This window comes from Chiloscyllium punctatum, chromosome 33 (genome assembly GCF_047496795.1).
Source record: "Chiloscyllium punctatum isolate Juve2018m chromosome 33, sChiPun1.3, whole genome shotgun sequence".
Lineage (NCBI taxonomy): Eukaryota > Metazoa > Chordata > Chondrichthyes > Orectolobiformes > Hemiscylliidae > Chiloscyllium > Chiloscyllium punctatum.
This window is the reverse complement of record NC_092771.1, coordinates 6,712,713-6,739,811: the sequence shown is the minus strand read 5'-3', so window position 1 is coordinate 6,739,811 and position 27,099 is coordinate 6,712,713. Positions and strand designations below refer to the sequence as shown.

Genomic DNA, 27,099 nt, shown 5'->3' with positions numbered 1-27,099 from the left:
TTCCAGTATTCCGATTTATACTGTGAGGTACTGACACTTCAATACAGTATTGTTGGAGAGTTGCCTTGTGTGTTCTGGATGGGAGCAAAATATAAGATCCCATCTATCCTGATGACTGTAAAAACCTTATGGCATTTTTCCACTGAAGAGTATAGGAACTTTCCTGGTATCATGGCCAATATTTTACTCTCAGGCAGCATCACTGAACAAATTATCTGACCATTATTACATTGCATACAGCAAAATCCACAAGCAGCATTTCCAGCAACTATGACTGTACAGAAAAAAGACTATACTGGCCACAAAGCATTTTGCAATATGCTGAGGTCATAAAAAATGTTATGTAAACACAAATCTATGCTTTTAAGTGGACCTTGGCGAGGGTGTGGGGCCAGGGCATGGTTGGGGCATGTTCATACAGATGCAATAGCTTCTAGACGTCTGGCTACCTCCCCAAAACCTGTCATGAAGTTGGGTCATTTGGACATTGAATCCTATATGTGGTGATTGTATGCCTTACCAGAGTACCTCCCCAGAGTTTGATGAACACACAGGACTAGCGGTTAAACCACAATCTGCGAAGGTAGCTATGAACAGGGTGTAAGGTACTTGCTTAAAAAAAATTGTAAAACCAACCACAGATAGCTTGGCCACTTTGATCAAATTACATCTGAATTATGGCCATTTTCTTTTGCACCAATCTCAGCCCATCTATCTAGCCAACTTTCATGCCATGAAATGGAACATCTTCTGTACCAGATCCAGAGTAAAGCTCCTTCTGCACTGTCCCCATCAAACATTCCCAGGACAGGGACAGCATGGGGTTAGATACAGAGTAAAGCTAACTCTACACTGTCCCCATCAAACAGTCCCAGGGACAGGGACATCACGGGGTTAGGTACAGAATAGAACTTTGCACAACTGTTGCCATCAAGCACTCCCAACACAGGTATGGCATTGGGTGGCTTTTATCCAATTTTATTAACATTAACCATGTGGGTTCCCTGTCCCAGTAACCCGTACTGGAGATCAATATTTGCAGACAAGCTTCACCCTATGTGGTTGAATAACTAACTGTCTACAGTTCAGTGGTTAGCTCTCTTTGAAAGTAGTGTTATGACTGTGGCATTGTTGTGGCAAGGCTGTATGGTTGAGAAGGTAATGCTGTCTAGTGAATAAGGTGAGTATGGCTAGTTTCAATTATCTTTTGCTGCTTGTCTGACTGCTAACTTGCTGAAAATGTGTTGCTGAAAAAGCGCAGCAGGTCAGGCAGCATCCAAGGAGCAGGAGAATCTACGTTTCGGGCATGAGCCCTTCTTCAGGAATGAGGAAAGTGTGTCCAGCAGGCTAAGATAAAAGGGAGGGAGGAGGGACTTGGGGGAGGGGCGTTGGAAATGCGATAGGTGGAAGGAGGTTAAGGTGAGGGTGATAGGGCTGAGTGGGGGTGGGGGCGGAGAGGTCAGGAAGAAGATTGCAGGTTAGGAAGGTGGTGCTGAGTTCGAGGGTTGGGACTGAGAGAAGGTGGGGGAGGGGAAATGGGGAAACTGGAGAAATCTGAGTTCATTCCTTGTGGTTGGAGGGTTCCTAGGCGGAAGATGAGGCGTTCTTCCTCCAACCGTCACGTTGCTATGGTCTGGCGATGGAGGAGTCCAAGGACCTGCATGTCCTTGGTGGAGTGGGAGGGGGAGTTGAAGTGTTGAGCCACGGGGTGGTCTGGGTGTCCGAGAGGTGTTCTCTGAAACGTTCCGCAAGTAGGCGGCCTGTCTCCCCAATATAGAGGAGGCCACATCGGGTGCAGCGGATGCAGTAAATGATGTGTGTGGAGGTGCAGGTGAATTTGCGGTGGATATGGAAGGATCCCTTGGGGCCTTGGAGGGAAGTAAGGGGGAAGGTGTGGGTGCAAGTTTTGCATTTCTTGCGGTTGCAGGGGAAGGTGCCGGGTGTGGAGGTTGGGTTGGTGGGGGGTGTGGACCTGACGAGGGAGTCATGGAGGGAGTGGTCTTTACAGAACACTGATAATTTGTGCAAGTTGTTGTAAGCCTACAGTCATCTGTGACACTGTGTTCAGGAAGAGTCAGAACCTTCAGGACAGGGAGGAGTTCAGTTCATCAAACACATAGTGAGGGCGATGCTGGGTGCTTGAATCAGGGCATCTCGTGCTTTATATCTCTTCAGTTCTCAGGCCAATGCAGTCTGGATGTTGCACTAACGTTCTCCCTTAAAGCAAATCATGTCTGGTCTTGTCATTTCTGTCGCTCAGCCTCCTGGTAACCATCGACTGCACCAGATTACTGCTGTCTTCCATTTTCTCTCTCTATATCTCTCTCTATCTCTCTCTCTCTCTCTCTCTCTCTCTCTCTCTCTCTCTCTCTCTTGCTCTCTCACTAACACACTTGTAGGTGGAGAGTCAAAGTGAATCAAGACCTCTCTGTTTTTGTCCTTTGTTTGCTCTGTGAAGGAGTCTCCTGCCATGGGAAAATGAGGAGAAGCCGCCTGGATTGAGACTGATTTCGGCCCTCAGCAGGTGACGCATTTTCACAATCTTATACAATCATAGAGTTGTACAGCACAGAAACACACCCTTCAATTCAACTCGTCCACACCAACCAGATATCCCAAATGGATATGGTCCCATTTAACTTCTATCCCTCTGAACCCTTCCTACTCATATACCCATCCAGATGCCTCGTAAATGTTGTACCCTCCTCCTCCTCCTCCACTTCCTCTGGCAGCTTGTTCCATATAAACACCACCCTCTGTGTGAAAAAGCTATCCCTCAGGACCTTTTTACATCTTTCCCCTCTCACCCTCTGATTTTGGGTTCCCCTACCCCAGGGAAAAGACCTTGTCTATTTACCCTATCTTGCCCCTCATGACTTTATAAACCTCTAGAAGGTCCCCCCTCAGCCTTCGAGAAAATAGCCCCAGCCTATTCGACCTCCCCCTATAGGTCAAACCCTTCACTCCTGGCAGCATCTTTGTAAATCTTTTCTGAACCCATTCATGTTTAACAACATCTTTCCTATAGCAGGGAGACCAGAATTGAATGCAGCATTCCAAAAATGGCCTCACCAATGTCCTATACAGCCGCAACATGATCTCCCAACCCCTGTACTCAATGCCCCAACCAATGAAGTGAAACATATCAAATGCCTTCTTCACCACCCTATTTACCTGTGACACCATTTTCAAGGCATTATGCACCTGCACTCCTCTGTTCCTTTGTTCGGCAACACTCCCCTGGGCCCTACCATTAAGTGTACAAGTCCTGCCCTGGTGTGCCTTATCAAAATGCATCACCTCACATTTATCTAAATTAAACTCCATCTGCCATTCCTCGACCCATCGGCCTTGTACTCAGGTCTTGTACTCAGAGATAACCATCTTCACTGTCCACCACACCACCCATTTTGTTGTCATCTGCAAGCATCCTATATTCACATCCAAATCATTTCCGTAAATGACGAAAGGCAGTGGACCCAGCATCGATCCTTGCGGCACACCACCATTCACAGGTCAACAGCTCAAGGAACAACCCTCCACCACACTGTCTGTCTTCTACCCTCAAGCCAATTTTATATCCAATTGGCTAGCTGGTCCAGGATTCCATGTGATCGAACCTTTACCAGTATACCATCGTATTCCGAAACAACAACTCATGGCCCTTGCGCGTGCTCTCTCTCTCTCTGTGTGTCTCTCTCTCTCTCTCTGTGTCTCTCTCTCTCTCTCTCTCTCTGTCTCTCTCTCTCTCTCTCTCTCTCTCTCTCTCTCTCTCTCTCTCTCTCTCTGTCTCTCTCTCTCTCTCCATTTTTGCGTAGGATATCCTGCAAATCCAGTCTGGCCTATGACAGACTATGTTCTTAATAATCTCAGCAATATGTTACTTTTCTTTTTGGTCCTACACATTCATCTCCCAGTTTTCTTTATTTTTCCAACCCGTCCTGGTTCCCTATCCATAAACAACCTGCTTTCAAGCCAATGCTGAAATAAAAATAAAATACTGCAGATGCTGGACGTCAGAATAAAATCAGAAGATGCTGGAGGAACTCATCAGGTCCATGGAGAGAGAAATAGTTAACATTTCGATCCAATATGACTCTCCTTCAAGACTTCCAAGTCATATTGGACTCAGTGTTAACTCTGATTCTTCCTCCCCAGTTGCAACTAGACCTGCCGGGTTTCACTGGCAATTTCTGTCTTTATTCTGAACTGGTGCCATTCAGAACCGCAAGCTGCTCGTGAATGACTTTGGGTCACTTTCCAATATCTGAGATTTTGTAACAGATCTGGACATTTTGTTTGAACAATTAGAGATCTTGTGAGTGATTGCATAGGTTTTATTACCATTGTTCACTGAACATAATTTATGCAATAAAGCAGACAATGAGGTAGGTAGGGGTAAAGCAAAAAGAGTATTTAGCCTCATCTTTCCAAATCATGTTTAATAACTCAGTGAAAGTCGGTCGGTGGATCATTTAAGTGCCAAGTGGTAATGTCTCTGCTTCCTCTCCTATTTGGGAAGCTCCTACTTTTCAGCCACAGTTGGATGACAAACTCAGTGACACATGGTCGGGGGGGAGGGGGGGAGGTGTCGCACTAATTCTGTGGCCCCTCTCCTGTGCTAAGGACTTGGTGCACTTAACAGCAGTGATGGAACAGGACTGGAGTCAGGACTTGAAGCATCAAATTGTCACAACCTCAATAGTGAAACTTTCACTGATGTAAAGAGTGAAATATATTCACTGAAAAATCGGCTGGAAGAGCTTTGATGCAGTCATTGATATTACTTCGGTCTTTGAAACACTTTGGATGATTTTTTTGTATGTATTATGTATTATCCTCCAATGTTTCATTCTCTCTGTTTGCAGAGAGCTGCTTCCTCTGTCGCTCACTGGGTACTGCTGTCCCCTCTGTTGCTTTAAACTCCCCATCCCCTCCAGCCAGTTAAGCATAAATATCTAGACTGCCATTTCCAGTGCAGCGCTGATGGAGGGTTACACTGCCTTATGTGCCTGTTTTCACATGAGACAAGCTAAGGTCTGCCTGTTCGCTCAGGTGGAGGCAAAGTGTCCCCTTGCACTAATTCAGCGAAGAACAATGGAGATGTTCCCTCTGTCCATTATTTAATCGGCACCACTTTTTTAAGAAATCTGATCTTCATCGAATTGCTGTTGTGGGAGTTTGCTCTACATGTTTACTGTCAAAGACCTCCCACAGCAACATCAATTTCAGAAGAACACCAAGCGTTTTACAGCACACTATGGTTATAAAACCTGTCTTTTTCTCATTTAGTTTTCTAACTTTCTCCTCATTACTTCAATAGAACAAACTCTGACTCTGCTCTGCATACCAGCGCTCTGAACCCTAATCCACAGGATGCCTTCATGAGCGGGAACCAGCTGTTCCCACAACAGGAGCGGCAGAATGGTGAGGTCATCTGTATTTTTTATTCTGTCAGTCCAGAATGTTTAAATTGGCCGGGGTTAGAAGCAGGAAGGTGGAGCAGAATGGATTAGTCTCTTGGGAGTTGAGAAGAATGAGAGGCGATCTCATTGAAATGTGAAAATTCTTTGAGGGCTTGATGAGGGTCGATTCTTTTTCCCTAGCTGGAGAACTTAGAACCAGGGAGTATGTGTTCTACGACTATATACAATTCCGTTATGTAAAGTATGTGACTCTGGAACTCCATATCTAGAGAGCAATGGGTGCTCAATCATTGATTATGTCCAAGATAGAGATCGATAGTTTTTTGGACACAGTAGAAATCAAGGAATACTGGAATGGGAGTGGGGTATTGGGCAAGGCAGTGATGTAATGGTAATGTCACTGTAGTAGGAATCCAGAAATCCAGGCTAATTGGACCACTAAAATTCTGGGGAGACAATAGCCTAGTGGTGTTCTCATGAGACTATTAATCCAGAAATTCAGCTAATGTCCTAGGGTCTCTGGTTCAAATCCCACCATGGCAGATGGCAGAACTCAACTATGATGCTTAGCTGGAGCTGGCACCAGTCGTTGTTCAGGGTGGCACATGGTGAGGTATCAGTGGACTGTTAAATGCCAATGAAATTATGCGCACGTAGAGTATCATGAAGAGAGAGGGCATCGGAGAATTTTAACAAAGCATTTTGCCCTCACGTTTGTGACCCAGTAGTTGTGTACTGAAGCTGATTACAACAGTAATATCTGAAATTGTTTTTAGCTGCAGAATACCCAGGCTGTATCCAAGATTCATCTCACTGAAATGATGTCAATGGCTTTCTGACTGTTTTCTGGTTGGTGATATTCTCTGTTATGTGATTGTGTCTTCTTTGTTTTTACAGTAAATTATTGTGATGAGATGGACAGTCTGGGAGAAGGTGAGTTCAAATCGGCTTGAATCTGTTTTGTTGTAAGTCCACATACAGCCTGAAATCATTTCAGGTGTTGGAAATATTGTAAGCAGGTCATGACCAGGCCTAGGCAGTTCAGAAATGGTTGAATCCCAATTTTAAACTTCTTCCTGGTCCATGAATTTAATCTGTTTCTGTTTCTAGATGTCAGGGTGATGATGAACTGGGAATGTGGTTCTAGGTTCATATAAAAGGAATGTATGATGGCAAGTTGTTAACATTGCTGAATCCAATGGCTGAAGGTCTTTCATCCAAATCCATGTGGTTAGCAAGAAATGGAATAAGCATTTCTGTGTCCTTGGCTCAGAATAGCCCAGGTTGTCAATGATGTCCTTGCTCACACAGCATTTTGAAGTGGTTTCTGGTGTGTAGGCTGAATCAAAGGTTAATTGGACGTGGTACAAAAAGATTGTCAGTATGCTTGGATGCACAGCTTAACAAAGGGGCAGTACTTTCAGAAGAAAAGGAGAAGCATTATTTAAAAATATGGTCAATGGCTTGTTGCAGTTTACCTTTGTTCGAATAGTCACCTTTCATACTTTGGTTTCTCCTGTTACCAAAGACTTTCAACAGAAAGATCCCTGGCAGTCCCAGATTACTTTCCTGTCAAAATTGCTGAGGTGATTTTTCAGTTCAGTTCTCCTTGTTAATCCTCGAATTCACAGAAGGCTTGTGTTTCTGAAAGGTTTAAAGCTTGTATCTTTCTCATCTTTTAAACAAGTGGGGTTTTTTTGTGTGTGTGTGAGACATCTGTAAGTCAGGTATTAAAGAGACCCTATAAACTTAATGGAGCTCTGTCAAAGTCTAAGGTTTCGACTTAAACCTAACCATAATCCAGGAAAAAAAATCCACGTTATGTTAAGCAGAGCCTGGTCATCTAGTTAATCGATAATAGTGATCGATTAATTATTTCAGTAATCGATTCAATGTTCGATTATGAAATGATTTCATATTATCCTAATCATTTAGTTTGTTTTCCTTAAGAGTTTTACTTTTGTTTCCGATCTTATTTTTTCACCATCTTCATTGCATTATTAATAGATTACTGCTTTTTATTCAGTCTTTTCATTCCCGGTCCTGACAAATGAAGACAGTGTCTTAAAGTTGAACAAACCTTTACCAAAACAGCTGTGGGAAGCAAAGAAGGTGAGTGGCAGATTGCAGTATCACTGGTTTTAGCAAGCACATAACCCCTGCTTTCGTTTTCTGCATCTTTCTTTTGGATTCCACAATTCCATGCTCTGTTTTGTCACCATTCCAACTCAATGCTGATTCCTCATCTGTGACAATGCCCAGACTTTATACAAATTAAACTTGCAAAATGGTTATGAAATGTTGGAATTTTTGACCGTTTTAATTCTGCCATTAAGAGTTACAAACCTGACGTGTCAATGTTTATGCGAAGCACAAACTGTAAATTAAATGGTCATTTTTATCTCAACAATCCTGCCCCCTCCTTACTTGGAGACCAGAGACAAGGAAAGAATCCAGTGTATGTCAGCAAACTTTTTAAAGTTAGTTAAGTGTGTTACTGGAAATGGACCAAGGGCAGGAAAACGTGGTTACATTTTTTATTTGCTCATGGAATGTTGGCATTGTGGGTTGGGCCAGCATTTATTACCCATCCCTAATTTGCCTCGAGGGCAGTTAATAGTGACCCACATTACTGTGGGACTGGCAACACATGTAGGCTAGACCAGGTGGAGATGAGGAATTTCCTTCTCTAAATGACTTTAGTGAATCAGATGCATTTGTATTTATTTTAATCACAAGTTTTTATTTGACTTCAGATTTCACCATCTGTGGGTGAAATTCGAACCAATTAGCCCAAAACATTAGCCTGGGATGCTAGATTACTAGTCCAGTTGCACTAGCTTTACACCTTGACCTCCCAAATCATCAATGATCTCACCGAATCTCGAAACAGACTCAGAGGGCTGAATGGTCTCATCCTCCCTCTATGTTCCTAGGAAGTTAACTACCAAGTGAGCCTCCCCAGATTTATTGCAAGAGCTGAACTTTGTTAGGATTTGGGAACATTGCGTGGAAAAGAAGTGTTTAGGATGAAAGCAGAAATAATTTGTTTGCAGATAGTTTCAGCAATCAGTGCAAAACTTTACATTTTTTAAAGACTTCCAAACTAAAAAGTCACAAAAAATGTGCGAAACCTACAGACACAGAGTAATATTGGTCTCCGCTTACTACCGACGCAAACTGGCCTGCTGTGTTTCTGACCTTTATTCAGATTTTTGCCAATGTGTGTATGTGTTTTAATTTACCGCTTAACCTGTCTTGTTGCTGTTTCTAACGCCAGCTTTGTCCAGCATTATTTCCTGTACAATAGAGCACATTAATAAAGGAGCTCTAAACCAAGTTGTATGTAAACCAAGGATCTAAGGTGCATGCTGCTTTCTTCACTGATGACTGAAGCAGTGAGGGCTCCTTTCTCCCTTGCCTTTTTTGAAGGGCTGATGTTAGTTCCTTCTCCACTGTGTGGCTGATAGGTTGACCTGGTGAAGCTCATCTCACAGAGCTTGAGTATCAAGTTTGAGAGGGATTTTTTATTTTGCTTGCTCTGTTCCTCAGGTTCAGTCACTGCTGTCACGTCCCAAGTCTTGCGAAGTCCCCGGCATCAGGTGAGTGGATTTGAACTCCTTAGGTTGGTCTTGTTACCTTTCCTGACCCACACATCTTCCCTCAGCCAGATCAGAATAGCTAGCTACTGATGGAAGGGGTCAGTATTAGGACTCTTCCTTCTCCTGATGTACGTAAAAGGTGTAGACTTCAGTTTGTGGGGGACAGTTTCAAAGTTTGCAGACAGCACAAAACTTTGCAACATTACAAATAGAGAGGAGCACACTGCAGAACCTCAGAATGATATCGACAAGTTGGTGGAGTGGGCATGTAGGTGCCAGGTGAAGCAGAAAGTGTATGAGAGAGCATAAAAAGGGTGTGCTTCTGAAGGGTATGCAGGAGCATGAGAGTCATTTAAAGGTGATAGGACAAGCAGAGAGAACTGACGGGAAAGCTAATCAGTATTCGAAGCTTCATTAATAGGGGCATAGATCGCAGGAGCGGAGATGTTATGATGAACTTGTATCAGACACTGGTTGAATTTCAGCTGGAGTGTGATGTGCAGTGCTGAGTATCACACCTGAGGAAGGATGGGAATACATTGGCGAGAGTGCAGAAGTGATTTACAAGAATAGCTCTAGGGATGAGACCCCTCAGCAACCAAAAAGGTTGACAAATTTGGGACTGGTTCTTTCGGAAAAGGAAGGGCTCAGAGGAGATTTGATGATGTTGTAAAGCAGAGGACACTGCTTTTCAAGTGTTTTCGGCAAGAAGCAAATGTGAGGTGAGAAAAATCTATCAAGCAGCAAATAATTATGCTCCAGAATGGACTGTCTGAGAGGATGTTGGAAACATAGAATCCTTACAGCGGGGAAGCAGCTCATTCAGCCAGAGTCCACACAAGCATCCCACCCAGAACCCCTATCCTTGTAACCCTGCATTCCCATAACATAGGCATACTCATCTCTGGACAATTTAGCACAGCCAATCCTAACCTGCACATCGTTGGACTGCGGGAGGAAACCGGAGCACCGGGAGGAAACCCATGCAGACACTGGGAGAATGTGCAAACCCCACACAAGCCCGAGGGTGGATTCAAACCCGGGTCTCTGTGCTGTGAGGCAGCAGTGCTAACCACTGAGCCACCGAAGCAAGGTTCAGTTGAAGAATGCATTGGATGATTATTTAACTCAAAACAGTGCAGAGATTGGGGAAAAGACAGGAGATTTGCACCAAGTTTAAAATGCTCAGCAACCTGGTGCAGACAAAGCTGCTACACGGAAACAATTCAGTGATAAGTGAATAACTATGGGATTTTTCTGCATTTACATGTGTCGTGCTTTGCAGTGAAAGGGATGTTGCATCAGTCTTAATATGAAATCCTGAGACAGTATCCCTCCCAAATGTGACCATTGGGGCAACATACCTGAGGCTAAAGATAAAAGGAAGCTCTTGGAACCCATTAGGAACCTGCTTGACACCGATTACCTGAATTCCACATGGAAACGTCATGAACCAGTGGCACCATAACGTGTGAGAAGCTGCACTGGTGAAACTGTCTCATGTTGCCATAGAATGACTATCCTGTCACTGATTCCAAGACAAACCTTTCCACAATAGTCAGTAAAACCATTACATTTTCAAAAAACAATTGCATCGGTACCATATTTATTTTTGAACTGGGTTTTATTATAATATCTGTTTGAGTGTTTTTGTAATAACCTGTATTCCAACAGATTACGAGTTCAAGCCATGTTCTGTGGGTTGTATGTAAAATCAAGGCTAACACCATAATGTCATACTGCATCATGGAATGAAGTACTACCTGAAGCAAAAACAAATTAACTGCTCATTTGTCTTTGATATCTTGCTATTTGAAAAATAGTTGACGAAATTGTTGCTACAGGAAGTTGATGGGAAAATTAGTTTGTATACAAAGTGCTTTCACAAATAATTTCAGAAAAAAGTGCTGGCTTTTTATTTGATTGTTCTGATTCCCTCCTTCAAGTATCTATCCATCCCCAGAGCAGAATGTCGGATTGTCACATTTTCAAGGGTCACTAAACACAGGAGGCTCCCTGCCAGATCTCACAAACCTTCACTTCCCGTCACCTCTGCCGACCCCTCTGGACCCTGAAGACAGCAGCTTCCCCAATATCAGTGGAGGCAACAGTACCAGCAACCTGGCTGCTACCATGACACACCTGGGCATCAGCAACTCTCAAGGTGAGGGAGTGATTTGTGCAGCTCTAATGACCACTTTTCGTTGTTTTTCTTCTAGGCCGTGAGTCAGGTTGGTGTATGAATAGGGATTTGCTGACGAGTAAAGCTGTATCACAAAAGTATGAAGATCTGGCAGATAAATGGGCTGGGAAGCATCTGATTCAATTCCCAGTAGCTCAGCCAGCAGAACATTTCTCCAATCATTATTGCCCCCAGGTCTGTGTGTCACCCCCAGGCCTCCAGAGTTTGGGAGCAGGACAAAGTTAGTCCTGGGATCACAAAATGTTTCCAGCAACTCCTGGAAACTGACGACACATTGAAGGAAGTGCAGGAGATCAGCATTGCTGTCCACCTGGAATTGACTCCGCACCATTTTGCGATGAACATCAATTGTACGTTGCGACCTATAACACCATAGGATACAGGAGCACAATTAGGCCATTTGGCCCATCCAGTCTGCTCTGCCATTCAATCACGGCTGAAAAGTTTCTCAACCTTATTCTCCTGCCTTCTCCCGTAACCCTTGATCCCCTTATTCGTCAAGAACCTATCTAGCTCTGTCTTAAATGCACTCAATGACGAGGTCTGCACAGCCCACTGCAGCAATGAGTTCCATAGATTCACTGAAGAAATTCCTGCTCAGCTCAATTCTAAAGAGTCGTCCTTTCACTCTAAGGCTGTGCCCTCAGATCCTAGTTTGTCCTAGCAGAAAGATCTTCTCCACGCCCAAACTGTCCAGGTCTCTCAATATTCTGTAAGCTTTAATTAGATCCCCTCCTCATCCTTCTAAACTCCACAGAGTATAGATCCAGAGTCCTCAACCACCCCTCATGTTAAGCTTTTCATCATTGGAATCATTCTTGTAAACCTCATCTGGATCCCCTCCAAAGCCAGCACATCTTTCCTTAGATACGGGGCCAAAAACTATTCACAATATTCCCAATGCGGTTTAACCAGTTTCTTACAGACCCTCAGCAGTACATCCCTGCTGTTGTATTCTAGCTCTCTTGAAGTGAATGCTAACATTGCATTTGCCTTCCTAACTGCCAACTGAACCTGCGTGTTAAAAACCTCACCTGAGCTCCATGAGTGAGAGACTATGACTGTGGAAGATATCACAGCCCTGCCTGAGGACCACAAACCCGCATTACCCAGCATTGAGGTAGGAACCCTAGGAGATTTCCCATTGCCCTCCCATTGGGACCTCCCGAATGGGGAAATGGATGATCCATACCTCTCTTGGCAGTTAATTCAACACATACTGAGGAGTCAGCCTAAACCTTCGAGTGTGTACAGTTTAATTATACATTGACAATACGTTTACCAAGTCACTGATGAGTTAATGTAGATGCCTTGGTCTTGTGTAACTATGTTTATTGAAATTGATAGAATTACAGTGCACTGGAGAAGGCCAATCAGACCATTGGGCCGATGTCTTTTGATAGATCTTTCCAATTAAACCTGCTGCTCTACCAATCTTTCCCTATAACCCTACAGAATGTTTCTTCATAAATATTCACGTGTTTCCCTTTAGAAAGTTGGTATGGAATTGTTCCCACTTCCCTCCCAGGTAATGCATTTCCCATGTGGATGGGGTTATCATCAATCGAAGAGTGTGGTGCTGGAAAAACACAGCATCAAGAATGAAGGGCTTATGCCCGAAATGTCGATTCTCCTGCTCCTCGGATGCTGCCTGACCTGCTGTGCTTTTTCAGCACCAGACTCTTCAACGCTGATCTCCAGCATCTGCAGTCCTCACTTTTTCCTGGGATTACCATCAAGAACATTTCCGTTTTTGATTTCTTTCTTCTATTTTTCTAGGTTTGTCCACGTCTTTGCACAGCTCTCTGAGTAACCCATCAATACAGGCTTCACTCAGCAACTCCATGCTGCAGTCTCCTTTAAACAATCACTCCCTCAGCAACCCCTCCATCCACTCCTCACTACGGTCATCGCTAAGCAACCCGTCCATCCCAACCGCCTTGAAGAGTTCGCCACGCCGACGCCAGACACCGGTCAGTCCGCTAACACTCTCGCCAGGGATGGAGCCTCGAAGGTCCATGAGTAAACAGTTCTCACCAACCATGTCACCAACGCTATCTTCGATAGCACAAGTACGTGTGATGGAAGGCCCTTAAATGGGTTTCCGGTGGTCGGGAGGGATGCAGTTACATGACTTTGCTTCCCTATTAGTGATAACGGAGCAGCTTTGGTGTATTGTTAAAGTCTCATAGACCAGAATGGATCAGTTCATGAGTCTGTGCCAGGTTGCCTGATCTTGGCAGCAGGAGCCGGTATCGTTCCACTGAACTCAGTACCCTGGGAAGTGATGGCTCTGGCAGTATTACCATTAGATTATTAATCCAGAGACTCCAATAATGTTGTTGGAGCCTGGGTTTGAATCTCATCATGGCAAGTAGTGGAACTTGAATTCAATAAAAATCTGGAAGTGACAGTCAAATGAAACCACTGTCAGTTGTCAGAAAAATCCATCTAGTTCATTTATGTCCTTTAGGGAAGAAAATCTGTCATTGTTACCTGGTCTGTCCTGTGTGTGACTCCAGACCCACAGTAATATGGTTCACTATTAACTCATTAGGAATGGTCAATAAATGCTGGCCAAACCAGTGACACCTATATGCCATGGAAGAATTAAAGATAAAACGGGCTTCCTGCTGCTGATAACTAGCAGGCATTAAACTAGTCGGCACCACGTATCTAAGTAGTGCCCGTTTTTGTTAATTTAGCCTTGACCATCAGAGCCAGTAGTTGCTTATACCAAACTCTTAACAAATCTAGACACACTTTGCAGGAGCAGTTGGTAAAATGGAGGTGTAGCCAGGAAACCGGTTCTGTGCAGCAGGTTCCATTGGCCGTTTGGTGGAACTTGGTATAATGCAAACATATGCAGTGCAGCCAATTTCCACCCAACAGACAGGGCTTTCAGATGAAAAGCCATGTGGATCGTACTTAAACTGTGCAAGATTTAAATGCTACTTTGCTGTTGCCACTTTCCTTGCAGTTTCTTCTTCTGTGAAATGGTGAGCATTTCTGGTTTTCTGGTGCAGTGCTGGATCGGGAACGCTGAACCAGGCCTGTCTTGACAGTGAGCTCCCAGCTGGACAGGGGATGTGGCAAAATACATCGTTCCCATTTAAAAGAGCTGCAGTTTGGGAGGAAAACAAATGTTCAGAAGCAGAAATAACAAAACATGATGCATATGTTCAGGGATGATGCTTTTATTTTGTTTGAGCTGCTCCAAATGATGCTGTTTATAGCTTGCCCAACCAGGGATAGGAGAGAAGGCAGTCATTTCCGCTCTCAACATAGTCTAATTCTGCCTTTTGGTTCACAGGGGGTTGCCTTGGATACAAGTAACATGACCATGGAACACCTACCGCCTTATCCCCTCTATCAACAACTGCACCAAGCTCAACACAAAGTGCAGCACCCACAGGGACAGTCACCAGTGTCTCCTCTTCATCACCTCTCTCAGCAATCAGCAATCGAACTGCACTCTCCCACTGTAAGTGTACAGTCATTGGATCAAACATTGAGTAGCCTGGGAACCGATCAGATCGGCCTGCCTGAGAGAGTAGGTCTGCTCCTTGGGAAATCTGAAACAGGGGGGACAGTCTCAAGATGAGGAGAACTCACTTCACACGGAAGGGGTTGTGAGTCTATTAAATTCTCGAACTCGAGCTGCTTGCTCTGTCATTAACCAGAGACAGCCACATATTCGGTTCTCAGGGAATTGGGGAATTGGGGGATGTGGGGAGCAGTTGGGAAAATGAAGTTGTGGTCTAGGGAGAGTCATGCTTAGATTGAACAGTAGAACAGGTTTGATAGGGCATACAATCTGCTGTTTCTTTTCAGCTTTTTTTTTAATATATCTATTTCATAATATGTATAAATTGTGTGTATGGTGCCCATAACACCAAGTGTGGACTAACCATAGCATCATAGAATCATAGAATCCCAACAGTGTGGGAGCAGGCCTTCAACCCACTGAGTAGACACCAATCCTCTAAAGATGCATCCCACTCAGAACCCCCACCTCCACCCTATCTCTATAATCCTGCATTTCCCACGGCAAACCCAGCTAACCTGAACACCCCTGAACACGATGGGCAACTTAACCTTGCCAAACCACCCTAACCTACACATCTTTGAACCACCAGAGCTTGGTAAAGCTAAAGCATGCCTTCTACCCTCTTGTATTCTGGCCATCATTTCGATATAAAGGCCAGCAATCCATTTGTCTTTTAATCCATAATATGTTAGTGATCAATATACCTGAACTTTGGCAGCATGTTAACTCAGTGGTTCACACTACTGCCTCACAGCGCCAGGGACCTGGGTTTGAATCCAGCCTCTGGCGACTGTGTGGAGTTTGCACGTTCTCCCCGTATCTGGGTAGGTTTCCTCCGGGTGCTCCAGTTTCCTCCCACAATCCAAAGACGTGCAGGTAAAGCAGATTGGCCATGCTAAATTGCTCCTAGTGGCCAGGGATATGCATGCTGTGTCGGTTAGCCATGGGGAATGCAGGGTCACGGAGAGAGTAGAGGGCAGGTCTGGGTGGGATGGTGTCAAGTGAGTCATTGTGGAGTTGATGGGCTGAATGGCCTGCTTCTACAGTGTAGGGATTCTATGATTCACTCTCTCTGGGCCTTCTCATTGTTTGGAAAGTACTCTGTTCTAAGTTTCACACTTGTCTACTTTGAAATTGTTTTACTACTATTCTGCCTATTCACTTAACTTAATAAAATCTCTGCTGATATAAATGTTTATTGGCACATTAGATTATTTATCGAAAGTATACAAACAAATACATTTTTCAGTGCAATCAATAAATTTGCAAGTCATTTTATAACGATAGAATAGTGACATCTTGAATTTGTATAGCATCATTTACAGAGTAGAACATTCCAAGGATTTTTGGAAGGTGCAAGTAATGAATGAAACAAGATTCCAAGCTATACAAGATATAAAATGAACAGCATCTTAGGAGGATCAAGGCCAGTAGAGGTTAATGAGGGTGTTTCTGAGGTTAGGACTCAGATAGCTGAAGGTGTAGGAGCCAGCAATGGAGTAACTGAGAGCAGGGAAGCAGCTAAGGCTGATATCAGAGAGGTGTGGGGATCTTGTAAGACTGGAGGAGGTTAATGAGGTAGAGAAGGACAACACACCCATGGGGTGGAGTCTGAAAACTGCGTTTTTAACATCCTATTTGTGGGCTCACTTTTAGAATATTTTACTCTAATCTCTTTGGCTCATGTTTTAAAATCTAAACACAACATGAAGCAGGAGTAGACCTCACGATCTGTCAAACTTGCTCCACTGTTTAAAACTATCATTGCTGACCTTCTGTTTCAACTCCCCCTTCCTGCCTGCTCCCCATTTCCTTCACTTTCCTGAGACCAAAGATCTGTCTATTCTAGTCTTAAATATATTCAACAATGGAAATTCGGCATCGGCTGGGATAGAGAATTTTAATATATTTACAATCCCTCAGTAATTTCTCCTCCTCCTCATACCTCCTAAATGAAAAATCCCTTATCCTGAGACTCCCCGATCCAGTGGAAACACTCTGTGTCTGCCCTGTCATAGTCCTGCTGATGCCAGAAGAGCTCAGAGCTCACCTCACACCCGCTTGAAGTCAGTGCTATTGAGGATTTGGCTGTCATTAGCTCATTCAGGGTTGAATCAGACTATCTGCAGCAACTCACCGCGATTGGGTCCAGTTAAGCCCCCTGCTGGACGAGTGCAAAAGCAGGTTCCTGACTCTTGGTTCTCAGAAAGATTAGATTAGATTACTTACAGTGTGGAAACAGGCCCTTCGGCCCAACAAATCCACACCGACCAGCCGAAGCGCAACCCACCCATACCCCTACATTTACCCCTTACCTAACACTACAGGCAATTTAGCATGGCCAATTCACCTGACCCGCACATCTTTGGACTGAAACCATTTCACCAGACAGCTGTTGAATAGATTGTAGAATGACTGTTTTGTTTGCAGTAAATCATCGTTATCCATAGGGTATAGGGGTACACACCTCCTGTGAATATCACCGAAACATGGACAGCACTTTGATATAAACCCCTAGCTATCACAACGGACTTTGCAATCCATTAAGGGAAAAGAAAATCAGGTTGGTCTTGCAGGTACGTGGCCCTGCAGGTAGTGAATCTGTGTCTAGATGAGAGTAGTGCTGGAAAAGCACAGCAGGTCAGACAGTAGGTCCCAATTCATTACTGATGAAGGGCTTTTGCCTGAAAGGTCAATTCTCCTGCTCAGATGCTGCCTGACCTGCTGTGCTTTTTCAGCACCACTCTCATCTTGACTTTGATCTCCAGTATCTGCAGTACCCACTTTCGCCTAGGTAGTGAATTTGTGAAGAACGCAAAATGAGTGTCAGAATTAACACCCAGAATGACAATAGTAACTAACCTAGATCCGTGCACGGTGCTAAGAAAACTAGTTGGAATTATCATTGTCTAAATACTATATATTTAAAAATAAATTCAGGCTGTTTATGCAAATTAACTTTGGCTTGTATCAGTGTGTTAACACAGGAGTGGATTAGATGCAGTATTATTAGATGCACACACTGTTCTTTATCTCCACTTTGTTGCTATTTAACAGAATGACACAATGGAAAACATCCTCAGTGATCCATATTTTGGGCAGCACTTGGTTGCCAGAAACACCAAGCCGTTGTCACAGCAGGTATGGAAGTTTGCCATCAACAGACCTATGGAGATCCCGTGCAGTCTAGGGATATCAGAATGGGATCGGGTTATGGTATGCTAAATATTTTATACAGTGGTGTAAACCTGTGATTGGAGTACAGTGTGATCTTATCAGTCTTCATTGGTCATTTCCATTACTGAGTTGTGTTTATATTTATGTTCATGTATTCATCCATCAGTCTGTGGCCGGTGTTTGCTGCAAAACACTGTTAAATTTTCACTCAATTAATTCCAAAGAGCATCTTGGAGTTATTCAAATTAGGATGGGGGGGGGGGAGGATGTCATTTGGCCCCTCAAACCTGCCCTGCCATTCAACACGATCAGACTGTGTTTTTAACTCCCCCTTCCATCAACACAACCTTGAATTCCTTTAGAGATCAAAGATCTATCAAACTCAGCTTTGAATGAGTGTATTCAATAGTCTATCCTTCACTGTTTTCTACAGAATAGAATTACAAAGAGTAATGATCTTCTGAGAGAAGAAACTTCGTCTCACTTTCCCTCACCTGCTGCTCACACCAAGGGACTTCCTCATGACCTGACCTTTAGTTGTGACTTCTGTGACCTTTTAAGCCACTCCCAGCTCCCCTGTAAGTCCTTTCTCCAGCAACCACCCAGAGGTGAACACTGGAAACTGGAAAAGTGAGAGGGATCACTGCACTCCACCTGTTTGATCCAAAACTCAGAACCTTTCAGATCCTCTGTACCTCAAAGATGTAAGTGATGTGTTTTGACAAATGTCCCTCTTGAGTTCACTGTCCCTGTGAAGTCTGTTCCCTACTCCCATCACCCTGTGTAAGGTACCACGTATACTCGGGGAAAAGTTTGGTTTCAAACATTAAATATAGGGGCTCCACTTTTACTCCCGATATTATTGTGGACCACCCTCTCCCACTGCCTTGCTTTCACAGAATTGCTGAGTGGAAGTCCAGTCCAACCCAACCCTCAGCAGCGCAAAACCGAGCCAAAGAGATTTTGTTTAATGGACTTCAGCAGCTCCTTTCACTGGGGTGCTCCCCCAGTCAGGGTCATTCTGCAGCAAGCAGCTGGTAAGCACAAAGTTTAGGCTTTTTTATAAAAGGTCAGGGGTTAACTTGTACAAGAGATCAACCATTACTCAAGAATGAACAATAACTAAAAATTAAAGTCTGTCTCCCTCCCCAAAACCACCTTCCCAACTTGACTCCATTATCCATTAAAATTTATATTCTTGTTTCTCCTGTACAGAAATGCAGTGGTCCATATTTGTTTCTTCTTAGTGCTGTATGTCAGGTTTGTCCAAGCTTTGTCTTTATTTCAAGGGATCTGGATATGTTAATTCCCTCTATCCAAGACTCTGTTTGTATCTTCATCTATTGTTAAAGAATTAAAACGTGTATTTAAACCATGCTGCTCACAGTCTCCAGAACCCAAAATGCTTTACAGCCTATGACGTACCTTTGAACTGTAGTTGGCTGTTATAATGTAAGGAAAACAGCAACCAACAGGTGCACAGAAAACTTCCACAAGCAACAGTGAGAATAATGATCAGATCAGTTTTTGTGATATCGGGTGAATGATAAGAATTGTCCAGGACACCAGGGATAACTTCCCTACTCCTCTTCTACATGTCATGGGATCTTTTACATCCTCCTGAGAGAACTGATGAATCTTCCATCTAATGTCTTACCCAAATGGCAGCACCGCTGACAGTGTAGCATTCCCTCAATAATGCACTGGAACATTCTGCCAAGATTTTCTTCAGATTGGGGCACGGACCCACGGTGCTCTGACTCTGAGGCAAGTTTGGTAAGCACTGAGCCACAGCTGACTGATCATGGTGTTCTGAATCAGAATTGATATGTTAGTGAAGAGAAAGTACCACAATTTGAACCAGGCCAAATTAGTGAGTCCTACTGCAGGTTCAGGTGGAGCTGAGTTGGTCATGTTTGAGCTGGTTTAGCTCGAAACCTTAATTTGGACACATCTGTTGTAGATCATATGTAGAGTAAGTAACAACCCTCCCTTACAACGAAGGTATAATTTCTGAAGCTTTTTTTTTGCTCTGCTCATTCCAACCTCCCCATCTCCCACAGCTGGAGCAGTTTAACATGTTGGAAAACCCAGTCGGCGCCTTGGCAATGAGTGGCAACAGCTTCTGTAATCCAGGCCCCGGCCTGCACTACTCACAGGCCTCCTCGGCAGGTTTGACTGGGAATCTCCAAGACCCACCTCACCTGAAACCCAACCTGCCATACTCCACCTGTACCGGGAATATCCCCAACATCATCTTAACAGGTGAGCAGCTAATCTCTAACATTGGCTGGAGCGAACTAGGTAAATGTACATGGTAGAAAGGAATAGCGGTGCTACACTGACAGAACTAAAGGCAAAGTATTGCAAATTCTGGTAGTCTGAAATAAAGACACAAAATGCCAGAAATGAAGGAAACATCTGTGGAGACAAATATTTCGAGTTAATGGCCACATTGATAGGATGAAGTGAAAAGGGATGGAAAGAGGTTTGTAGGGATAGAAAAATACCAGTGAGACCAAATGGCCTGCTTCTGTCAATTCATCTCCACAATCATTAACATCAGGAATGTTCCCAGGAACTGCCTTGGTTCATTAGAATTTTACAGAAGGATTTTGGGAGTAATGGAATATTCCTCCTAATGTCTTTGATACCACAATTTTGGAAAAGAAAGTTGGTTTTATCAGGCTTATTAATTCTTACTGAACAGTGGAGGCTAAATATTTCAGGATGTATTGATGAAGCAGCCCTGACCTACTGATGAGGAAGTTGACATAATCTTGAATTCCTGTCTCCTGCTGTGTTTCTATAGTTTCCCCTTAATGCATCTGTGCTATTCCCCTTAACCATGTGATCATCAGTTCCACATTGTCCCCACTTCCTGAATTAAAAAGGTGGTCATTTTCAGTTACCAGTGAGGTCAGCAGAGAACCAGGACGATTGCTGTGAGAGGGAAAGCAGCCTGTAAAGACATGGGTTTGTAAATTTAGTGTGAAATCCTGTGCCAACTTATCACTTCATTCTGTTTCTGTTGCACACCAGGGGATTCTCCACCTAGCCTGTCCAAGGATATCAGCAGTGCTCTGGCTGGTGTCCCAGACATGACCTTTGACACCGATGGCCAGTTCCAACTGGATGATGAGTTAAAAATTGAACCACTTAGCCTAGATGGACTGAGCATGCTCAGTGATCCGGATCTGGTTCTGGCTGACCCCACAATTGAAGATACATTCAGGACGGACAGAGTGTAACTGCCCCAACTTGTAACTTTGGGGATGATGGCGGAAGAGAATATCCCTGGACACTACAGAGTGAAGGAGAGCACTTACAGAATGGCACATGGGCTACAAGACTTATTTTTTTAATGATTAAAGAACTAGTCACTGCTTTTGGTTTTTAACTGTATTCATTTCTGTGTATGTTTAGCTGAGTTAAGGTTGAAATATTTTTCAATTTAAGCTGACCATTGCCAGACAATAACCACCCCAGCACAGGGCACATGATTGTACTGTATTTAACTTAAATAGATGTAATGCAAATTGTTTACAAATTTCAAATCTTAGCTTTTCACATCAAAACCAGAAAATTTGCATTTTGTAAAATGTTATTCTTTTTAGTCTTTAAATCTACATCTTTCTAAACCACTACAGTTAATTGAAGCCTCTATTAAGATATGGAATTCTTTGGCATTGTTTCCACACTTGTTGCTGTTTGTGGTGTGGAGTAATGTACTCCAGCAGGTCCTGGTCATGCTCTGGGCTGTGAGCTGCTCTTAGCTGGGACAGCAATTTGGTCAGTACTCCGTGCTACAGCGCTCTGTGGGCTGAAGGGTGAGAAATCAGCCAAAACCCCTCACCCCTGCTGGAATCTTCACAGATTGGGGTGAGTCTGATCCACTCTCGACTTTTTTGGTGGAAACATCATCCGCGCATTGGGTAAGACATGAAGAAAGCAGCACAGGCCAATTGACAGTCTAGTCACCAGCGTAAGTCTGCACCTTCAGGCAGCAAGGAGATCATTAAATGAGTATCTGATGCTTTGCATCATAGAAAGTTGATATTTGATGTGGATTGAATTTCTACTTGACCCACTGGGACCAGGAGAAACAGTCACTTGGTGTTTGGGACCAGGTTGGGGTGTAGGCACTGACCTCTCTGGCTAATCTGTAACATTATCCATTGCAATTTTCATTCTCGAAAACTAAGTGCACATTAATTTGTGAAGGAAAGCAGTTTCTGCAGTTCTAAACATGTTATAAAATGTAAGAGTTTAAAGAAGCCGAATTGTGGTGAAATAAGCCGTCACTTCAGAACCCAATTTCCTTTCTTCTGTCTGACGGAGGCTAGTGCAATAGGCAGCTGTGATCCCTTTTTTTAATTATAAATATAATTTATAATTCTTTTCACAAGGCAAATATTCAGTTGTGTGGGATGGGATTTAAATAATATATAATCAGAGTTTCTGATATCAGAATGGTGAAAAGCTGTAGCTTTAAATTGCTATACTATGAGGTTAACACACCCACTGAATGCCTTAGTAGACAGAGAATTACAATCTGGCAGTTGTCTTTGGAGAGAATTGATTGTTCCTTTGTACCTTGCAGCTGGAGCTGGAAGTGCACTGTGCTCAGCAATTGTAGGCCTTACCCACAGAATTTGAATGTTAATAGAACGGCAGATAGTTACGGCTCAGGGTTTGAGAGGCTAGAACACTGCTTGTGAAACGCTGAGAGATTGGAGGTGAACCTCCCTCCGGATTAGGTACCAGGTTAAACTGAAATGCAGATTTATTGTTGGAAAAGAGAGTGAAATGTATTCAGTCTCGATTCACCTGAGGAAATGTGTGTTTGATTCATGCTGAGAGTAGGAGCCCTACCAACAAACAAAATTCTAATACCGCTCCATGTAAACCATCCCGCCTCTCATGGTTTAGAAAGCATTTGTTTTTCTTTAAACAAGTTTTATGTGAGCTTATCGTGAACCTGCACCTCAGTGTACTCTGCCTTGACTCATTTTGAAGACGCAATCGATCGGAGGATGTCAGTGGGCAAATTCATTGCACATCAGAATTCTGCTGTCATTGCACTACACACACTGTTTTGTTGGATTATATTTTCAGAAGTATCAGCACTAGACACTAATGTGTCATTGCTGTCCTTTCACCCCCACCACTGATTCAGAGACTCCAGACAAAGTTTCACCTCTACGTTTCTAATTCTAGTGGCCACTCAAACTCCTGAAGTGTCTCATACTGAGTGAAAGTGTCTCTGTCTCAGTCTTGGACCTGAACACAGGGTCGCCTCTTCCTCCAGTTTCAGACCGTCATCTCATCTTTGACATTGCAACGGTTATTTTCCCTTTAATAGTCTGGAAACCAAAATTTCATGAAATGATCATGAGAAAGAGACAGTTCTATCCCTCTCTGGAACTCCTACATCTCAAGACAAGAGTGAAACAAGAAATATTGATACAATAGCGGAACAGGCTCCACATTGAAATCATTGAACTCCATGTATCATTTTACAGTATGTCTTCAATGTCCTGAGTTCAAAGCAGAATATGTTGGGGTTAACAATTTGATCAATCACATTCTGTAAATGTGAAGTGACTTGTCTAGTGGCCAAAGGAACCTTTCATGAGGAATACTGAACTGTCTTACTTTTAGATTCTCACTGACCTGTATTCCCAGCCTTTTACTGTGTTTATTTCAGCAATTAAATGTACAGATATGTCAAATATTCAAAATTCTGTTTGGTTAAATTTTATAAACTGGGTTTTGCTGCAGGGGAGAAAAGTGTGTTTGTTAAAATCTTGAAAAGAGCTGTCTATTTATTAATGTGCAGAGCCAGGATATTCCAGCCTCCTGTTTAAAATAGAACACTGGACCCAATTTTAGGGTCTAGTCCTCCTGAGATGTAGAGTAGGTTTTATGGTCTGTTTAAAATCATCCAATTTGTTTTTGGTGCTGGTTTAATTCAGTTGTATAAATGCTTATAACAGCTATATTTTATCATTTATGTTTTCTTACAAAAGGTTTTTAAATATTTTTTGTCAGTAGGGAGTACATTTGAACTATTACCCCACTCATGACTTTAATAAAATTCCCAAGCCTTATCTTTCATCTGTCTTTGATCACAATGCTTTGGGACTAAGGAAAGCCTTGTCTGACCAGACTAAAGCAGATCCCAGTGCACTGTTTCATTCTCTGAAATATGACATATCTTAAACATTTCATGATTTTAGTTAAAAATCACACAACACCAGGTTATAATCCAACAGGTTTATTTGGAAGCACTAGCTTTCAGAGCGCCGCTCCTTCATCAGGTGGTTCATCAGAAGGAGCAACACTCCAAAAGCTAGTGCTTCCAAATAAATCTGTTGGACTATAACTTGGTGTTGTGTGATTTTTAATTTTGTACATCCCCATCCAACACCAGCATCTCCAAATCATGGAGATCATGATTTCAATCTCCCTGACCTGATGGATGACTGGAGTGATGCCCCACCTGACTGCATTCTCTGAATGGGAAGTGTAATTGGGGAGGTTGTCAAACCAATGTTGCATACTACCCCAGATTTCTCCAAGGATGGTACAGGTTAAAATTGTTCCCCCACAATAGGCTGACCTCCCACCATCTGGGAACAAAATCCATCAGTGATTGATTAGAAATCAACCTCCTGTTGCAGGCTCTCACGTTGCTCTGGTGTCCATCAGATTTGAATTGGCCGCAGTCTGCATTCTTAACTCATGATCACTATTCATTGTGTCAGTGTGTGTGTGTCTTATGTGCAGACCTGGTGCAGTCTTGGCTTCCTAACTTGCAAAAATCTGATCTGTTTCACATTCTGGTTGACGTGTTAGCAGTATAATTATACAGTAAAAGTCTGCACCTTAGGAAAAATGGAGTGATAATAACCGAGGTTGGCTTAAAGAATATGCAGCATAGTACCTACAATAGTCCATTTCTTGGGTTGCTACGTTACAGCTGGATTGAGCTCAGTATTTGCCCTTCTGACTTCTTTTATCATCATTGAATTTTATCAATGTCCATTTATTGTAAATCCTTTTTAATTTATTCTGACCTCTTGAACAATATGTCCATGTTAGCCATTTTTGTGACAGCAGCTTGTCCATTTTTTAAAAACTAATTTTATTAAATATTTACCATTATGTATCTGGTTCTTGTGACCTATCCTTTGACATTTTGAATTCAGTTATTGTGAAGTGTACAGTAATATTTAAATAGGACTTATCTGTGAGCTAGTGTTACTTTTTGTAAAGTGTCATTTTGCATCCTGTCTTTCAAATAAAATATATCAAAGCAAATCTACACAAAATATGTTTATAGCTTTTTCTCACTTGAAATACCAAGGAATGGGGATCGAGATTCATTTGGAGCTGTTTATTAGGGAAGGTGTCTTGAGCTTTTCCTAATAACAAGCCATGATATTTTAAATTGATTTTGTCAGATATGGATGCTGCTGGCTAGGCCAACAATTGTTGCTAGTCACCATCTTCCCAAGTGCATTTAGGAATGGGCAGCTGATGCCAACCTTGCTAATGACACCCATGGCCCATGAAAGAACTTTTTTTTTAATTAACTGTAATTTGGTATAAAACATAGTGTCCCAGATTGTTCCTGTTAGGTTCTTTGGGACGTCTGCATTAAGGATGTTTGTTGATGGTAATTCCTCGGAGATTATAACTGTGACCCTTTGGGCTTGGAGGGGCGAGGGAAGATAGTATGATGGGAAAACGAATCCTGACATTTTCCAGTGGCTTGACTTTGAGACAGACCCTTTCCAACAAAAAAAAAGAGGAGGCTAGAGAAATTTAGCAGTTCTGGTAGCTTCTATGAGCTGAGAGTCAACGTTTGAAATCCAGTGTCTCTTAGGAGATGAATGTTTGCAATATACTGGCCTGAGTCCCCTGGATTGTTTCAGAGACTGACACCAGATGGCAGTAAGTGCTAAGAAGGAGTAGGCACTGCATTCACTTTGTGCGGTGTGTTTGTCAGAATTGCAGCTTCTCAACAGCAGTTGATAGAAAGGTTTGTATGGAAACTGTGGCTTGTTTTGTACATGTTATTCCCATACTGGCTGAGGTTATCATTGAAAATTCTCCTCAATGTTTCCCCTCACCTGAGGGAGTGCCGCATTGTCAGAGGGTCAGTGCTGAGGGTCTGCCGCATTGTCGGCAGGGTCAGTGCTGACAGAGAGCCACACTGTCAGAGGGTCAGTGCTGAGGGAGTGCTGCGCTATCAGAGAGTCAGTGCTGAGGGAGCACACACTGGTGGAGGGTCCGTGCTGAGGGAGCGCACACTGTTGGAAGATCAATGCTGAGGGAGCGCTGCACTGTCGGAGGGTCAGTGCTGAGGGAGTGCCGCACTGTCGGAGGGTCAGTGCTGAGGGAGTGCTGCACTGACGGAGGGTCAGTGCTGAGGGAGCACCATACTGTCGGAGGGTCAGTGCCAAGGGAGCGCCACACTGTCGGAAGGTCAGTGCTGAGGGAGCGCCACACTGTCGGAGGGTCAGTGCTGAGGGCGCGCCACACTGTCGGAGGGTCAGTGCTGAGGGCGCGCCACACTGTCGGAGGGTCAGTGCTGAGGGAGCGCCGCACTGTCGGAGGGTCAGTGCTGAGGGAGCGCCACACTGTTGGAGGGTCAGTGCTGAGGGAGTGCCACTCTGTCTCACTCTCTCTCTAATGAGAGCATAGCCATGTGAACTGGTAGGACTATAGCCACTTATTGTTTGTTTACTGTTTAATTATGACAGCAGCCTCAGATTGGTACCATTTTAAAAGCTCGAGAAAATTGCATGTTTTCTTTATAGTGAGCTTCTTACTTTCCCCTTCAATCCCTTCTCCCTCCAGGAACTCTGATAATTGTCACCTTTAGCCACTGCATTGCCACAGAGTTTGGCAATGGATTTCCATCTCCCTGTAGGCTGATCCATTTGTGAAGGAGACTGGATGGAAAATCCACCCCTTTAATCCCAGACTCCACAGAAAAAGAAACATTTAATGAAAAATATAATTATAAGAATCATGTGTTGTTTTTGGCAGCTCCTCTGCTCAGGATTATGTGAAACATGATGTTCTCCTGTTAACTTTGTGATGTCTGATAAAGGAATGAACGTAGCT

The 27,099-nt window shown here is 43.4% G+C and overlaps 1 protein-coding gene across 3 annotated transcripts in view; it reads left to right on the top strand.

Moving 5' to 3' along the window:
- crtc3 (CREB regulated transcription coactivator 3) overlaps positions 1 to 24,265 on the top strand; it is an 86,175-nt gene extending 61,910 nt beyond the window's left edge. Inside the window, exons 5-15 of one of the 3 annotated variants that reach the window (XM_072552870.1) lie at positions 2,459 to 2,524; positions 5,324 to 5,427; positions 6,324 to 6,359; positions 7,453 to 7,538; positions 8,979 to 9,028; positions 10,975 to 11,192; positions 13,011 to 13,303; positions 14,545 to 14,715; positions 17,839 to 17,922; positions 20,022 to 20,223; positions 21,001 to 24,265. In XM_072552870.1, the coding sequence (XP_072408971.1) occupies positions 2,459 to 2,524; positions 5,324 to 5,427; positions 6,324 to 6,359; positions 7,453 to 7,538; positions 8,979 to 9,028; positions 10,975 to 11,192; positions 13,011 to 13,303; positions 14,545 to 14,715; positions 17,839 to 17,922; positions 20,022 to 20,223; positions 21,001 to 21,209 (1,519 nt within the window). In that variant the 3' untranslated portion in view covers positions 21,210 to 24,265. Of the gene's footprint in view, positions 1 to 2,458; positions 2,525 to 5,323; positions 5,428 to 6,323; positions 6,360 to 7,452; positions 7,539 to 8,978; positions 9,029 to 10,974; positions 11,193 to 13,010; positions 13,304 to 14,544; positions 14,716 to 17,838; positions 17,998 to 20,021; positions 20,224 to 21,000 lie in introns of all 3 variants that reach the window. The other 2 variants (XM_072552868.1, XM_072552869.1) reach the window with 2 other exon arrangements.
- The last annotated feature ends 2,834 nt before the right edge of the window (positions 24,266 to 27,099 follow it).